Source organism: Mycotypha africana (genome assembly GCF_025528875.1).
Source record: "Mycotypha africana strain NRRL 2978 chromosome Unknown BDF20scaffold_1, whole genome shotgun sequence".
Lineage (NCBI taxonomy): Eukaryota > Fungi > Mucoromycota > Mucoromycetes > Mucorales > Mycotyphaceae > Mycotypha > Mycotypha africana.
Window position 1 is genome coordinate 2,364,977 of NW_026515725.1, and position 16,225 is coordinate 2,381,201.

At 36.9% G+C, this 16,225-nt stretch overlaps 7 protein-coding genes and 1 non-coding gene across 8 annotated transcripts; 5 read left to right on the top strand and 3 right to left on the bottom strand.

The window, feature by feature from the left end:
- Window positions 1–47: 47 nt before the first annotated feature.
- On the bottom strand, window positions 48–2,070 carry BDF20DRAFT_997476 (coth protein-domain-containing protein). Its single transcript, XM_053085439.1, has 3 exons — window positions 1,983–2,070; window positions 1,382–1,913; window positions 48–1,264 (listed from the first exon to the last, which is right to left on the bottom strand). The coding sequence occupies exons 1-3, from the start codon at window positions 1,996–1,998 to the stop codon at window positions 67–69; spliced, it is 1,746 nt and encodes a 581-aa protein (XP_052940903.1). The 5' UTR covers window positions 1,999–2,070; the 3' UTR covers window positions 48–66.
- A 2,364-nt stretch (window positions 2,071–4,434) lies between these two features.
- On the top strand, window positions 4,435–6,621 carry BDF20DRAFT_845679 (squalene epoxidase-domain-containing protein). Its single transcript, XM_053079699.1, has 3 exons — window positions 4,435–4,832; window positions 5,034–6,529; window positions 6,604–6,621. Exons 1-2 carry the CDS (start codon window positions 4,610–4,612, stop codon window positions 6,218–6,220), a joined length of 1,410 nt encoding a protein of 469 aa, XP_052940904.1. The 5' UTR covers window positions 4,435–4,609; the 3' UTR covers window positions 6,221–6,529; window positions 6,604–6,621.
- Window positions 6,622–7,814: 1,193 nt separating this feature from the next.
- On the bottom strand, window positions 7,815–9,068 carry BDF20DRAFT_845683 (uncharacterized protein). Its single transcript, XM_053079700.1, has one exon. The coding sequence runs from the start codon at window positions 8,763–8,765 to the stop codon at window positions 8,481–8,483; it is 285 nt and encodes a 94-aa protein (XP_052940905.1). The 5' UTR covers window positions 8,766–9,068; the 3' UTR covers window positions 7,815–8,480.
- Window positions 9,069–9,655: 587 nt separating this feature from the next.
- On the top strand, window positions 9,656–10,162 carry BDF20DRAFT_831668 (uncharacterized protein; the record flags this gene model as incomplete). The annotated part of the gene is made up of 3 exons (XM_053078471.1): window positions 9,656–9,758; window positions 9,905–9,946; window positions 9,972–10,162. The coding sequence occupies 3 exons, from the start codon at window positions 9,656–9,658 to the stop codon at window positions 10,160–10,162; spliced, it is 336 nt and encodes a 111-aa protein (XP_052940906.1).
- A 1,521-nt stretch (window positions 10,163–11,683) lies between these two features.
- On the top strand, window positions 11,684–12,746 carry BDF20DRAFT_810727 (Alpha/Beta hydrolase protein; the record flags this gene model as incomplete). Its single annotated transcript, XM_053076619.1, has 3 exons — window positions 11,684–11,926; window positions 12,014–12,614; window positions 12,691–12,746. The coding sequence occupies 3 exons, from the start codon at window positions 11,684–11,686 to the stop codon at window positions 12,744–12,746; spliced, it is 900 nt and encodes a 299-aa protein (XP_052940907.1).
- A 116-nt stretch (window positions 12,747–12,862) lies between these two features.
- On the top strand, window positions 12,863–13,805 carry BDF20DRAFT_54555 (uncharacterized protein). Its single transcript, XM_053075715.1, has 2 exons — window positions 12,863–12,882; window positions 12,976–13,805. Exon 2 carries the CDS (start codon window positions 12,999–13,001, stop codon window positions 13,527–13,529), a length of 531 nt encoding a protein of 176 aa, XP_052940908.1. The 5' UTR covers window positions 12,863–12,882; window positions 12,976–12,998; the 3' UTR covers window positions 13,530–13,805.
- On the bottom strand, window positions 13,676–14,805 carry BDF20DRAFT_54440 (uncharacterized protein). The gene has a single exon (XM_053075712.1). The coding sequence runs from the start codon at window positions 14,687–14,689 to the stop codon at window positions 14,081–14,083; it is 609 nt and encodes a 202-aa protein (XP_052940909.1). The 5' UTR covers window positions 14,690–14,805; the 3' UTR covers window positions 13,676–14,080.
- Window positions 14,806–16,041: 1,236 nt separating this feature from the next.
- On the top strand, window positions 16,042–16,113 carry BDF20DRAFT_t7. The gene has a single exon. It is a non-coding gene; the product is annotated as a tRNA-Cys (tRNA).
- The last annotated feature ends 112 nt before the right edge of the window (window positions 16,114–16,225 follow it).

Sequence of the window (16,225 nt, forward strand, 5' to 3'; positions counted from 1 at the left end):
ACTAATTCATGACTATAAAAAGCGGCGAAATTTTATATGTAATTATTCACCGAATGTTAAGTCAAATCAAGTAGCTGATTGTTTAAAAAAATCCAACGTATTTTTGCTTCGTAGTTCGACCCATTCCTTTAAAGCGAGATGCCTCATGTCGCCAGTGTTTCCATTAACAGCCGTGTCAAATGGAATGTCAGGTCTAAGTCTAGGACCACTACTTGGCTTTTTGGGGCCCAAGCGAGGTAAAGATTTATCCCAAGCAACATCCTCTTTCAAAAAATTGTAGAGATCATTAATACGTGGCCCCAAAACGGTGGGGTTCACCAAAAATTCCGTCATATTCAGTATCAGTCTTTCGAATTCTTGCCGAAATTTTGGCACCTTTAATAGCCGTGAAGACAAAGGTCGCTGAACCATTCCAGGAAACAAAGAGTAGTTTCCATTGTACATGAGTTCAGGTTCATAAAAAGTATTTCCCATAGTTAAATCGAAATCTTGTTCCGTCATCACTAAACGTCCGGTGGTCCTATCGTCGTATAAGACATAATTGGTCGCCATCGTCAAATAAGCATCACAGTTTGAGATAACAATTTCAAGTGCTAGAGCACGTAAGAAACTCGTAACATCGATTTTTTCTTCCCAAAGAGGAGCAAATGAGTCATCGACAGTTGCTGTCATGTTGGGTTGCTCAGAAATAAATTTCGTGAATTCCATGATTTTAGTATAGTTGGCGCCGACCACCTTCGAAGCATGGCCTTTATCAGGATAGTAGCCCTTGTAGACTGTTAAGTTAGGACCCAGGTAAGACAGGTCTGAAGGAGCCTCTCTTGGTTCACGGCCTCCAGGACGCTTACGAGGTGGTTCTCCAGGACGACGTTCTCTCCTAAAGGCGCCTAGAGTTGCTTCGTACAGTGCGCCATTCTCAAACTCTTCTCCGTTATTGAACACATTTTTAATCCATTGTGTTTTGAATATTTCTGCTACACCAAATAAACCTACGGCTTGGCCGTTGATATAAACCCGGGCGTAAGAGTGCTGAGATGAAGGAAGACCGATTGATTCTGTAATTTTATAAGCTAGCTCGTCACGCATGTAGGATGCATCTGCATACATGGCTCTAAGTTTGAACTGTCGATGACCGTATAGATCTTTGTCTTGATTGGTATTCTCTTTACCGATCTCAATTTTGTAAGATAATTTAGGCCTACTGCGAGTACTATGACCAGCAATGGCAAAAGAGACATTATAAAATGTCTTTATGTCATTTGGACTAATATTAAGCGATCAGATGTGGGGTTTTTGTTTCATTTTTTTTTTTCATGGAGAAATATAGAAGGTTAGCTAACTGCAAGCAAAGCAGTTCATTAAAAAGACAAGCTGTACTGACCTGATGTATGTAACATTTATGCCATTAATATTGATGTCTTCAACTGAATTTTGATGGAGGTAGTCAATGGCAGATTGGTTACCAACAATGTGAATAGTAGGAATTTCACCATCAATATGCAAGTTGTTGTTCAGTCGGTGTATTATCGGCAAAGGCTCCATAATCTGAGGTATTTGAGCAAGTTTCATTGAATTCCAGGATCGATTATAGTATTCGTTCAAAGTTGCATCCCCAATAGTCATTGGATCACGCAAAAACGACTCTTGATCGACAATATTGCTGGGACTTTCCTTTTCAACAATGGCATAACTATAGCCTTTCTCAGCCCTGGGTGCTTGACCGGAATGCAATAAAAAGGAGGCCTCATTAACCGTATCTAAAGGATAAAACTGACCATCCACAATTACACCCATACTTTGATTCTGTGGTACGAGAGAGATGACGTTGTAGGTAATAGCTGGTAATGACAATGGAGTAGAAAGGCTGTCCATGCGGCCAGCTGCAAAGAGCACAAGCTGGCTTAGGATTGACGCTGGCAGCAGGAGATAGAGAAACGGAAATTAATGATCAACTTCAATATTAAACACTTAAAAGACATTACCGATTGCTATCTTCATTTTTTTGATAAATATCCTTTCGACGATGAAAGTATGCAATAAGAACTATTACTTGTTGTTTTTATGAGTTTGTACGAATTATAAATGCAAAGAAGGAAAGCTAGGTAATGCAATCAAAGGAAATATTTAACGTAGACAAACGACCGCGCGGTTTCACCTTCTGAAAAGAGGCATTCATCTATCGGTTTCGTCTGATTCTTGTTCTTTGATAGCAGGAGGTTTATGACATGTCTTGTCTTCTGTTTCGTAATGGTTTCAGTTATCAAGCTTTAATGATGCTGGCTATAGTCTGAAGCCTTGAGTTTTGGAATTTCTCCCTAAATAAATCCTCCATTTCAGTTGTCTGGTAAGAGAGGAAGGAACTATAAAGTGAAATTAGCATCTGTTCCACGTAATTCCAAAGTAAATTGCTGCAACGAAAGTGAATCAATATGGATGGGTTTGTGATATATAGTCGGTCAAATTGTGTATATAGCGCCTTTACAAGCATTTGCTTGAGGCATTAAGTCTTACTCTAAAGGAAGTTGGAAATTGTCTCACCCACTATTTCGAGAATTAAGAGAAAACTGTATGAAGTAAACATAGCTATTAAAGACGTACATTATGTCTGGCTCTAGATATTTATACACATATCTGCTTGTATGTGCATAAGAGATTTGCTGAAAATTTAGGCTTGATGAGAGTATTGAGCAATTTATCTCAGCAATGAAGGTTAACGAACTCGATTAATTGAGTTGAGTTAGCTTTAAGAAAAGTAAAAGCAGATATTTATTGTGTAGCGTTCGATTTTCCATTACATGGACACTTCAACAATGAAGTATTTAGCAACAGCCAACGAGCACCCTATGTCTCTAGGGTATATCTCAGAGTTACTATTAATAAGTAGGAAATTATGGTTACTACGGCTTAATGTAGACTGTTATACTCTCACTAAACCATAAAAAACTGTAATAACAGCTATAAGGCTTTATAGTATTTGATCAATTCTAACAAGCCATGTTATTGCAAATTTTTCTCTTTAAGGAGCATGTACACGCTCTTTCACTGTTCATTATGAACAATAATACTTTGGAATGAAAGATCTTCGCTTTTTCTAAGACTTTTGCATAATAAGAGCTTCAAGAACAATTCTATAAAATAACTGGTATTGCCATCTTCAGCGATGAAAGTCCAATTGTCTAAACTATTATTTGAAAATGGATCGTTGTAAACAGCGTGTCTTTACTAAAGACGGCATAGTTCAAAGTGTACAATTTTAGACATGTATAGCGAATAGATCGAATACTGTATGGAGATGCTTTTTGAAAAGGTTTTGCTCTGGTAATTTGAGCGTATGTGTCTGAAGCGTCGCATTCATTGTTCACTAAGGAGTAACAAGGCGAATGCCCAAGAGTTCCAATTGCTATCGTGATTTTTACGAGGAATATTTTCGACAGCACGCCAGGATTTTTCTTTTGTCTTTTTTTTTTTTGTTTTTTTGTTCAACAAATATATATCTTAACAAGGTCAATACTTTACTCATAAACATAATTTGCTTAACCAAAACGTCGAGAGAATTTTGTACTATTATCTTCATTAGTTTACGTACTTCTGAAATGCCATTGATATCGCACAGTATGCTTCTTTGGTAAGTAGCAAGTCATAAGGTTTTTTTATGCCTGGCAAACTGAGTTAATCTCGGAGCTCATCAATAGCCATAACACGAGGACAGCTACAGTATAGATGCTACAGCAATAAAATAACTTGAAATACCAGTAACTGCAAATTAGAGCAGTTTATTGCTTTTATACTCTTACGAATCTGTAAAAATTAGAGCGACTGTTTGAATACAGATTGTCGAACAGTTTGTCGTTATTTTCAAATATTTGATCTGCATCGTCAACAACAAAAAATCATTATTCTTGGTTGCAGTGCAGTTCAAAGGATTCTTGAGCAATTTGCACAATTAGTTTTGCAAATCCATACGTTAGTTCAAAATCGGGAGAATTGTAAGAAAAAGGTTCCATACTGAATATTTTTAGCTCATATATGGTAATATATGCAGAATAACCCTTCGTATAGCCCCATCAAATCATGTCGTCTTCATATTTATAAAATGAATTAGTGTATACGAAAGAGTTACTGAAATAAATCAGCTACTGATATGCTGTATAAAATACTTGACATAATGCTTTTGGGCGGCTACTTATGATACGAGAATTATGAATATGAAGTAAGGGACAAAGTATGGTACGAGAATTAACGACTTCTTCCTGCTGTAACAGTATCCGTAGATCACTTGCAGAATAAATTTTTCTCAAGATTGTCTGTGCACCCGGGCTTGGACCTGTTTGTTCGTTTATTGCGGATGCAAAAATCGCATGTTGTTTCGCTTTGTTTCACTTCAATTGTGAAGCCTAAAATTGGATATAAATACCACGAAGTCCCGCCAAAAGCTTTATTTTATCTTATTTTTTTTTTTTCGTGTTCATTTTTCTTTTTTCCCTTACAATAGTATTTTATAGATTGTAATTACCAAAGAGTATATTGATAATATACGTTACAAACATATTCAACATATATATTCTTAAAGTTTTTTGGGCAGAACTATCACTTTTAAATTCATTTCAACATGTCTACTCCTATCACCCCTACTCCTACCACGAATCCCTCAACTGAATACGACATGATCATTGTCGGTGCTGGTGTCGTCGGCGCTGCCGCTGCTAAGGCCTTTGGTGAAGATGGTCGTAAGGTCTTATTGCTTGAACGTGATTTAAGTGAACCTGATAGAATTGTTGGCGAATTGATGCAACCTGGTGGTATGCACGCTTTAAGAAAACTTGGCATGGAACGTAAGTAACACGATAAATATCTGAAAGGGAAGCCGATTTTGTGGCGAGTGTTTGTGAGAGTCTGGGAAACACAAGGATGTGTAGTCGTTTGAAAAGGAAAAATGAGATAAATAGCATACTGGGACAATGGGTTTGAAAGAAGGAGGACTGTTAAACAGATAAAGAGTCAAAAAGCTGATCATTTATAATTTCAACATCTAGAATGCACTGAAGGTATTGATGGTATTACTTGTACTGGTTACAGTGTATATCGTCAAGGTCAATTGGTCGAACTTCCTTACAACAAAGACCCTTATACTGGAAAACAACAACGCGGCATTGCTTTCCATCACGGTCGTTTTATTCAAAATTTGAGAAAATCTGCTGCCAATACCGAAAATGTTACAGTAAAAGAAATGACTGTTTTGCGTCTTTTGACAGAAGACATCGGCGATAAGGTTATTGGCGTTGTTGCTTCTGAAAAGGAGGGACCTGAACAAAAGATTTACGCCCCTTTGACTCTTGTGTGCGATGGTATTTTTTCCAAATTCAGACGAGATTTCACCACACGTCAAACCAACGTAATCTCACACTTTGTCGGTTTCTTACTCCACGACTTTGAACTGCCTTTTCCACAAAAGGGTTTCATTGCTATGGCTAAGCCTTCTCCTATTTTGATGTACCAAATTGCTCCTAATGATGTCCGTGTCCTTGTGGACGTTCCTGGTGAATTGCCCAAGGTCTCTAATGGTGAACTCAAGAAATATATGGAGGATGTCGTCTGTCCTCAATTACCTCAAAATATGCAAGCTAAATTCATGGAAGCTCTCCAAACTGAACGCTTAAGACCTATGCCCAGCGGTTTTCTTCCTCCTTCCATCAATCAGCGTGATGGTACTATCCTTTTAGGTGACGCTCTTAACGTCCGTTCTCCCTTGACTGGTGGAGGTATGACCGTTGCTCTTGAAGATGTATTGACGGTTCGTGACCTTCTTTCCAAAGAAAACATTCCTTCCTTTACTGAAAGTGAATTGATCATCCAAGCCATGGATGCTTTCCACTGGAAGCGTAAGCGTTACTCTGCTTGTATCAATTGTTTGGCTATGTCTCTTTATTCAGTTTTTGCTGCTCAATCTTCTGATATGATGGTCATGCAAAGAGGCTGTTTCGAATATCTCAAGAAGGGTGGTTATTGCTCGGAAGGACCCATGAACCTGCTCGCTGGTATGACTCAAAACCCTGTTGTTCTTATTTATCACTTCTTTATGGTTGCAATGTACTCCATCTATCTCATGGTAACTGAAGGAGGAATCATCAGTCTTCCTTTTAACTTATACAGAGCTTTGACTGTCTTCATTACCTCCTGTTCCACTATCTTCCCTTTCCTTTGGGGTGAACTCAAGGGTTAAACAGAAGAAAATTGACGAACTTTTTTTCCCTTTATATCAAGCTATACACACCTTATACATACATACTGTTATATATACATTAACTTTTTCATAGCATTTCTTTGCTTTCAAAGAAAACATACATCTCACAACTCAAGCGCTACTGTAAAAAAATTTAATTTCCTGTACCATGTTTTGCCTCTTTTACTTTATATCATGTACCTAAAAGTGCCTAATAAATATCTTATTCCATCTATTTAATCGTTTTGTCAATGGAGAGAAGTGATCTACGACGCTTGAAAATGAGTAAGAAATCCATGAACTAACCATGCATTAGTTCAATCTCAGTTTTATTAGAATGGTAAGAAACTGTGTATCGCCATCCTACTATTTTACCTATGTAGTTATCCTGAAGTGCATTGGCATAAATGGCAAATGAAAAGAAAAAACCGTACGATAAACCATTTATTTATTTTTTGACCCCCGCTCCCGTCCATAAATGGTAGCAAGTACTTGGTTAAGAATCATATGAAAATCCAAAATACACCTGTATTTGTTTCAGACTCATTCAGGAAAAAGTCATTCTATCTTTGCTTTTTGCTGTTACGTTTTTGGGTTGTTTTTTTTACCTGACGAGCCGACATGAATATAAGAAATTAATAAATCAATGGTACCGGCACGCTTTTCCTTCCTTTTTTTTGATACCTGTGATTAAAAGGGAGAGTATAACACTTCAGCTGGATAGGGAAGCATCACATACAAGTGAAATCAGAATCATAGATGAAGGGCAGATGACGCGATGTTTCAGCAATAAAAATTTACTTTTAAAGTATATCGAAGATCTAAAGATATATTATCAATTGCTCCATTTTGTAGTCTATCAAAACCCCCAATGTTTTTGTTCAAGAAGGAGCGGACTGCAATTTTCGAATGATAGATGTAGATGTGTATACAAGACATCAGAAACCTCGTCTGCTCAAACTTTAGACGAGAGTTGTAATGCTTTCTATTTTGATGAAGGTTTTACTGGATTTGCTTAGCTGCTACAATAATTACTGGCCAAAAGCACATAGCTTGACTCAATTGAACAATGAAGAAAAACCAAATCAATAATTGAAAATGTTGGCAGCCCTTCATTCTGATGCTGATAGTTTACATAGGATAGAAGACAGCTATAGACAGACCGTCGGCAATAAAAACATGTGTACGATGAGCTTGGCTCTAGAGTTCATTGGAAATAAATCATGTCAAGTCTTGTATCAGACATCGTATGTTTCTATAGAAATAGGGAACAACTTACCGACACTTTATTGCTAAATTAAGCTCACCTACTGAAGTGATTGACAGATCAGAAAAAAATAGCATTTGATTCCAGCTATGAGTTTCAGCTTAACGGGGCAGAACACATAAAATAGCCAAGGCAACAATTTGGACAGGGAGTTACTTTGGCAGTAGGCAATTTCTAACCATGTCAATCCATAGTATGTCATTAAACCCCTTAATTTGTGCAATCCATGCACGTCTCGTCTTTTGAATCAATAGTCACACAAACCACGCATTGCATTATGAACAAAATTGCAAATGATCGGTTTCTCTCAATTTATCAACTAAAAAATTCAAATTAATAGAAGATATTTGATTCTTTTTCAAACTCTTCCTTTTCTTAACCACCAAATGAAGCTTTTATCAAGATTTAATATTGCTCTCCTTGTTCTCAATATCATGGGCCTATCTGTAAAAGCGAACACTTTAGAGAACAATAGCTTATGTGGCACTTCTCATGGGCAGCAATGTCCCAATTTATTGAATGTATCATGCTTCCGCGATCCTTGTTCTGGTGTCCGCCGTTGCCCGGAAGGGTTTACATGCTGTCCTGATTACAGAAATGGCTGTAATTTCATTTGCTGTCAGAATATCCATTGAAACCCTTCGATGACCTTTGTATTCCATCTGGTAGCCCTTCCTGTTACTCTTCTGGAGATGATATACATTTTGCTATTAAAATACCTTTTTGTCTTTCTTCCATATCGTAATAAATAAGTTTTCATACGATTTCCGTAATGTTCGTTTGATACATACCAAAAAAAGAAGGGATCGCTTTATGTAAGCAATATATCCCAAAACAAGGCAAACGCTATCACTTAACTTGGCTTTTGAATTTCTTGCGGATATGGATTGCATTCATGCAAAAGCAAGAACTACATTTTTTTTCTGAGGCATCTGCAATGCCACACCTATGCTAAAGTTCATAAATGCAACCATCAAAGGAACTTTATTCACGTTAAGGGCTTTCATTTTGAATAACAGCATAGCTTGTCATTGTTTTTGCGTTAATTGTTTTCAGTTGCTGCAGTAGATGTCGATAATGCTTAAGCCGCTTAGAATACGTAGTCAATATATGGCAATTGAATGCGTGAGATAGAGGAATATCGCTGCAATGTTTTTCTATCTGACGCAGAGAAATCTTTCTTATGGACAGGGTGGTAATAAAAAGGCTGTGTGATAATGGCAACAAATGTAATTTTGCGATGATGCAGAAAAGCACAAAGACAAATATTTTGAACATGAGTTTAATGAATAAAATCGGTTATATATTCACTGCCTATAACTGACAGTAATGGTGAACATCCATATAGTGGCGGTATTTTGTCTCCATTATATTCTACAAGTTGACAACCATACACAGAAAGGTTGACATGATTCAAGTGTAACTGTGTGCCATAATATTACACATCAACATACTACTTTTTACAAACAATGGTAGTATCGTGTTCCTTTCGAGTATACGTGCATTAGAAAAGCCAACTGATTAGAGCTCAAAACTAAACATTATGTTTTTTCCTTTCAAGAACGAATAGTAAAGGTAATTAAGGCAGGCGGCAAACAATGTAACTTTATTAGAACATTCGAATTACAATTAACACCAATAAACAATTACTAGACAATTACTGGACTAGACAACTATCTATATAAAAATAGACAACTATCTACTTGTTTATGATTAAAAATGATCTTGGTTCCCTTGAATTTGTCTTTTGATGGAGCTTGATACGTTGACTTGCTTCTTGATGTGATTTGCTAAAAAAGGTATCTCAAATCATCTCAGCCCCAGTTAAATTCCAAACTTAGAATTCTAAGATTCTGCAAGAACCATTCTTGTATCCAACTTAGAAAAAAAAGCATACAAAATTTCAAACATAGTAGGAGTCGAATATTTTTCCTGTGGTGAACCAATCCAAAAAAGAATAACAATCCAATAATTTTCCAAAAGTTGAAATAACTGTAAGAAATACTGAAATTAACACACCATGTCCTCTTAGAGGACCCCAAAGTCACACAAACACCAATCATTAGGACAGCATAACCAAACCCAACAAAAAAGCTGAGGGATTAAGATGGGGAACTGGAAATGGAAGTCGAAAAGTGAAAGTGTCTGAACAGAAAAAGAAGGGAATGATGTACGATGAGAGACTGCGAGTTGGGAAAGACAATAGTTCCTTAGCCAAAGAGTCAAAAGGAACCTATGTAAAGAAATGGAAACGTCAGATGCTTGCAAAAGGTACATCAATAATGTAAACCCCCTATCAAACAATATTCGACGATGAGTTGAAGTCGAATCGTTCAAGCACCAATGAGTTGACCAGTGTTCCATACAGCGAAGGTTGCAATCTTCAATAGGATTGAGCGTTGAGTAAGTTGTATTAGTCAAGCAGTTGCAATCGTATTCGTCTTCCAACGAACCATACCGTAAGTGAAATTCTGAAATTCAGAGCAACCTTGGACTACGAGCGGATGAATATTCCATACGGGAGTAACCTAAACGTCTTGAGAACATGCGTAAACCAATCATCTTGCGCTCATACAAAGCCGCAAGCAAAAACTCGTCAATGTGTTTCAAAGATTTCGAAATTGGGACTTAACAGTTGTTCAAGGTATAGAATGTCGACTACCAATGTTGGATAAGATCCCAGGAAGCTAGCTGTTAGTTGCTTGTAAACAGCTGCTAGATAGAAATGCCTGAATGACGAAAATGGTGTGTAGTGTATATAAAGTTAACGTAGTCGCAATGTATGTTTTGATAGTACCAAATCATTTGATATTCATTGAGATTATGATATCTTTCTACATTTTCATTGGTTTAGATGAAGGTCCATGATATTCCAGACATTTTGTTGAAAGTTAACAAAGTACCATAAAACCACGCAATACCGGCGAGCAATAGCGCCCTAGACTTGTCTAACTATTACAAAACCGAGCAACAAGGTAATTGTGCGGGTGAAGTGTATACCGAGAGCGACTTGATCAATTCATTCGTGAAATTGTATACCAATCAAGAGTTCGGGTTCAACCGATAAAATGCAAATAATGATTTGATTTAACTACGAAATTGAAGAAGGGCATAAAAACCAAGTAAGAAATCGGCTTGATAGAACTATTTAAGAATTGTATTGGAATTGTATTGAGAATTGTATTTGTATCGAATTGTAAGAATACAAAAGAATGAAGGAAAAGAAATACTGAGAAATCCAAACAATATTTTGACCTTGTTTATATAAGTTTGCCTAACCCTCTGCTTTCTTTTTTTATTCGTTCTCCCTTCTTTTTTGAACAAAACCAGCTGATGATAAGAATGAACGAACCAAATTTATTGCATTATTGACTGATTTGGTAACTATCAACGGAATTTTATGGTAAAAACTTCCAATCAGGTACGATTTCACGTTATTGCTTGTTTGGCTGCATGAAGTGAGAAGGTGAAACCCGGCTTTCTTTCGTGTATGTTCCTATGATGAACGAGCAAATTAGCCTCCTACTGATGTTTACATTTCTGTTAATCTGCTGCTGTAATAAATTTATCTAGACATGTTCCTTTGGAAATTCAAAGGATTTGACTGCTCCTTATTTACGTCTTCGCTCTGTAAGAAATCTGAATAGAATCAGTTTGGCTGCTTTTTCCATCAAAAGATATTGTCGCCTTATTTGGATGGTGTCTGGGAGACGTTTGAGAGTTAATGGGAAACCATAAAAGTTTAAAATAGTTATTGCTTGATAAAAGCGTAGCTATTTCTTTGAACCACCCATATCCCTTTCACTTTATTGGTTTAAGTACCTAACTTTGTTCACCTTTTGAAAATCAGAAAGTGCCTTCCCCACTACGTTAGCTTGGAAAAATGAATTTTCCTGTTTTCGAGTATTTATTAGAGCCAAGAAAGAGTATTAGCACAAAGTTTTATAGACCTCAAGGTAGATTCAGATCCTGATCAACATTTGGTATATGGTGGTGGGGGTTTGCTACTGTATATCTTACCTACTCTCTCTCTCTCTACTAAGCTTAATACTAAAGTAAAGTGTTAAGGTATTGGATTTGACATTAAAACTTGGGAAATTATGTGCAACAGTTCCCAACAACGCTCAGAGACTTTTTAACCCCGGATTTTATTCAAAATATCGCCAAAAGGATCATTTTTTCTAAAAAGCAAAAGGATGTTTTTGAATCATTTAAAAGCTTCAGTTAGGAAGGGAACGACTTGTGGACCCGTTCTACTACAGTCAAGACTATTCACAGCGAAGAGTTCTGCAATAAGCTTAGCTTACGATAAATTCTCGAAAGGCACTAGCACAGCGTCCCCTTTACTTATATGCCACGGATTGTTTGGATCAAAACAAAACTGGTCTTCCTTGGGAAAAGCTTTAAACGGAAGACTTTCTCGAGATATATACACTATTGTTAGTAGAATAAAAAAAAATTACGCATAGCATCAGGACTTATACACACTACACCATCCATAGTAACCGTAAGTAAGATAATCATAGGACCTTCGAAATCACGGTGACAGCTTACACACCGATGAGCACAATTACGAGCTCATGTCAGAAGATCTCTACCAATTCATCAACGAACATGAGTTGAAGAAGCCTGTTCTACTCGGTCATTCAATGGGCGGCAAAGCAGTTATGGCAACTGCATTAAAATACCCTGATATAATCTCTAAATTAGTTGTAGTAGATATGCCCCCCGTGTCCATGAATTTGGCCAATAATTTTGCTTCCTATTGTGATGCTATGAGGGAGATTGAAGAAAGCAACCCCAGTAAGCAGAGTGAAGCAGATAAGATCCTGTCCAAATATGAAGCAGATGTAGGTGTGCGCATGTTCTTACTGACGAACTTGAAAAGAATTGAAGAAAACGGCGGCCACAAATACAGGTTCCGTGTACCTTATGAGACTCTTCGTAAATCCCTGAAAGATGTTGGAGGTTTCGACGTGCCTGATGGAGTAAAATATGACAAGCCAACACTATTTATTGCGGGTGGTAAGAGCCCGTACCGTATACCATTCTTAGAAAGTAGAGAAAAAATCGAATCAATCTTTCCTTGTTCAAGTATAGAAATAGTGGAAGGTGCAGGCCATTGGGGTAAGTGGTATAGAGCCTAAATGTATACAGTGGCAAAGCGTTGATAGAGCAACATATGATTTTTTTCAACTTATAGTGCATGCTGAAAAGCCCGAAGTAGTTTTGAGGTTGGTCACTGACTTTCTGAAATAGATTGTTTGTGAAGCCTTGTAAACTTCATCGCTCTCGAATGTAAAAAGCTGCTGTAGTTTAAAATGTAGACAAATAAATCCCCTCTTATAGACTGTCACAGTTCCTTCTTTGTAAGAATTCATTGTATAAATTATATGTATGACTTTCTACTCATTCTAGTGTAGATGAGCACTTCTTTGTTGCTTTGAGGACTTTTATAATTATTTTCTATCTTTTGGCTCTCTCTTAGCCTCTTCCTCAACTCTTGGGATTATGCTTCCATTACTACGTCCTGTAAGAAAGTCCCAATACAAGAAAGGTTCGCAGAAAGACATAGCAGCTTATCTAAAAGCTTGGGAGGAACATTACCAGGCAAAACAAATTGATGGAGTACAAATAGGAAAGCACATTACCGTCAGAGGCATTGCTATAGAACCTGAGTCTGTTGTTTTAGAAAAAGGATCAGATTCAATGCATGTGACTAACGATGAAGGTTTCGAACAACAGCAGAGCAATGGTGACGATGTTGCAGCTGCAGAAGACATTGATATGGACGATTTTATGGACAATGACCTTCATGCATCACTTGGTTTAACAAGAGAAGAATCAGAAACAGAAGAAACAGAGCAATTCAGAAATGCGTTATATGAGGATGATTTGAGCTCCCCTCAGCCAATATCTCCTTCCAACTCGTATTTTGATTATCTTCAGAATGATAATTCACCTATTGCTTTCGAAGAGGACTCAGATGAAATTGACTTTGAAATAGAACCTGAAAGTTCTGATGATCCAAGGCCATTTTAACATCTGTGCGTACAACACCTGCTTCAAGGCAACGCACAATGACATTTTATTTCGTAACGCAACGGATAAGCATACATCCAATGAGATTCTGTCTAATTGTTGATAGAGCTTATTGATAAATTATACAATAGGTTTATCCAACAGTTCGAGGTTTATTGCTTTAGGTAATGGCTATTAATAAATACAACAATCCTTCTTAAGGCAACGAATAAGATAAACCTTGATAGATATTCATAAAAATTAGAGAATAATAGCAACGGTCAAATATAGAACTAAACGATTAGCCTTGCATTCAAGAGATAAAAGTTTTTACAAATTGTTCACAGTCGTTCCCATCATTATCATCTGATTCCAAAAGCTTGCGTTTTTGTACACGGTTGTTCCTTGGTGTGAAAAATATAAATGGTGACTTAGGATGGGATAAATCGGTCAGTGGCGTTGGGCAAATGTCCTCCAAAACAGAAGCATGTTCAACTTTATGGAGTTCTGATCTGACTTTCCAAGCAATGCTCACAAGATGATCCTATGGGGGAAAATTCGCGCAATCCATATCAGTCTTTAGCATTTTTTTTTCCTTTTGTTAAATAAAATCTTACCTTGAGAGTAAGCAGACCACACAGAGTATCTTTCACTGTGCCTAACGATTCAATGGTTGTAGGGATGACTAAATCAGTGACCAAATGAGCGACAGTGATATAATCATCAGGACCAAGACCATGTTCAACGAGTCGCAGAACGTACAGGTATCCAGAATTTCCCACAAAATCCATGGCATCGGTGATTTTAATTCCAAACTTGGTGTTGAGGCTGAATAGGTTAGAAGTGTTCAAGCGTAGATTTTTCGATTGCTGGTGAAGTTTGATCGATTTGCTGATCATGGCTCTTTTCCATTCATTGCTAGAAATATCCACCTTGACATTAGATGAGCATTTCAAGATCATATCAATCTTTCGGCCATAAGCTTGGGACATATCACTGGTGTGGAATATTGCCTTATTCATTGCGATAGCCACCTTCGATGACTGCAAACTTGTTTCACCGTCAGCAAGGATCACTCCAGTATCCGCCAGCAAAGTATCTAGAATTGAAGCGAACCGCCGGTAGAATGTTGCTTCACTTTCATCACGTTTCTCGGACCAAAGACATAGGTTGTTCACCATTTGTTCGATAATGGTGTGGTATTTGACGACTTGTAGAGTTAAATATCACTTAGTTAAAACAATAAAAAGTTAACGAGATCAAACTAGTAGGTCTTTATTTTGAATCAAGTTAAGTTCCAAGAGAAGAAAAATATCTGCTGCAAAAATTTAAATATCTTCTTCATATTGCGGAACCTAGAAACTGGCAGCTGAGTTATTCTACTCAAAGAAGACGTACGTCTTCTGAACCGTAAAAGAATAGAATTCTCCCTTGAGGAGATTACGCATCTACCCGGAGCGGGTGGACTTGTAAACGTATCCATGGCTTGGTCTAATGATCATGCAACTAACCTATTTTCCCGTGCTAACCATTATGTAGCACTGCTTGCAGGAAATTAGAATTAATTAGGAAAATAGTATTCGTGCGTGGTGTTTGAGTTGAGTGAACAGTTACTGTAAAGGATGATCACAAACTATTATCTTGTAATCATTCTTTATGCCGAAGGCAGAGAATAGTACTTATAACCTATTATGCCTTGGTGTTGAATCAATATATCCTGCATGTCCATATATTAATTCTACTATCTATCCCATGTCATATAGTAACGTATTATAGCAAAATAAGTAAACTATATATCCTAAATGACAACCTGTTCAGCCTTATACGAGGTAGCTAATCTCGTATAAGAATCATCACTTATTCTATATTTGTTTCCTACTCTACTTTATATTATTTCAGCAGTAATGAGGTGTGAGGATCTTGTATAATTTGTATACGAGGTCTCCACATCTCATATGATGCTGTCAACTAAACACAACACTTAATTCACGGTACTCATATATTAGAGTTTATGTAGTTTCTAATTATTTCTGGTTTGCAATATTGTATAATTCATCTTTATCCTTCATAAAGTGAATTATATCTTTAATATTTGTATATCATCTACCCTCAAATACGACAATTCTAACCTTCATAAGGATCCGCAATCTCTTATTTCGGTATTATGTAATAATCCAAGAGTAATATGCTGTTGGATACAACATACTTTTTGTTAACTCATCTATAAGTACTGATCTTTAAATTAAATATAGGTTATAGTGTATATGGGGGTACTAACATAATGGGGTGTGACATAGAAACATAGATAGATCAAATACGTTGTTTAAAATTTGATCGCGTATAAAATTTGTAAATTTGGAGAAAATAAAAAGGAATGGAATTTCTAAGAGGTGTAATCTCCGACGAGGAAAGAGAGCTACTTGCTTACGTAAAGTGAGAGCGACCAAATCTCTCATATACTAAAAATGGAAATAGTTGAACTCCGCTTCGTCGAGCCGATCTCATAGAAATTTCACTTCTCGAAGCTAACAGAGAAGGATTAGCTCAGTGGTAGAGCGAAAGATTGCAAATCTTTAGGTCCCGTGTTCAATCCACGGATTCTTCTCTTTTTTATTTTATATTTATATAGTGCGTGTAGTCGTATCTCTAACTCAAAGAGTTTGAACACAAACTCCCCCTCCCACATTCGTTCTGTTGTAAATCATAGATGCTCTTTT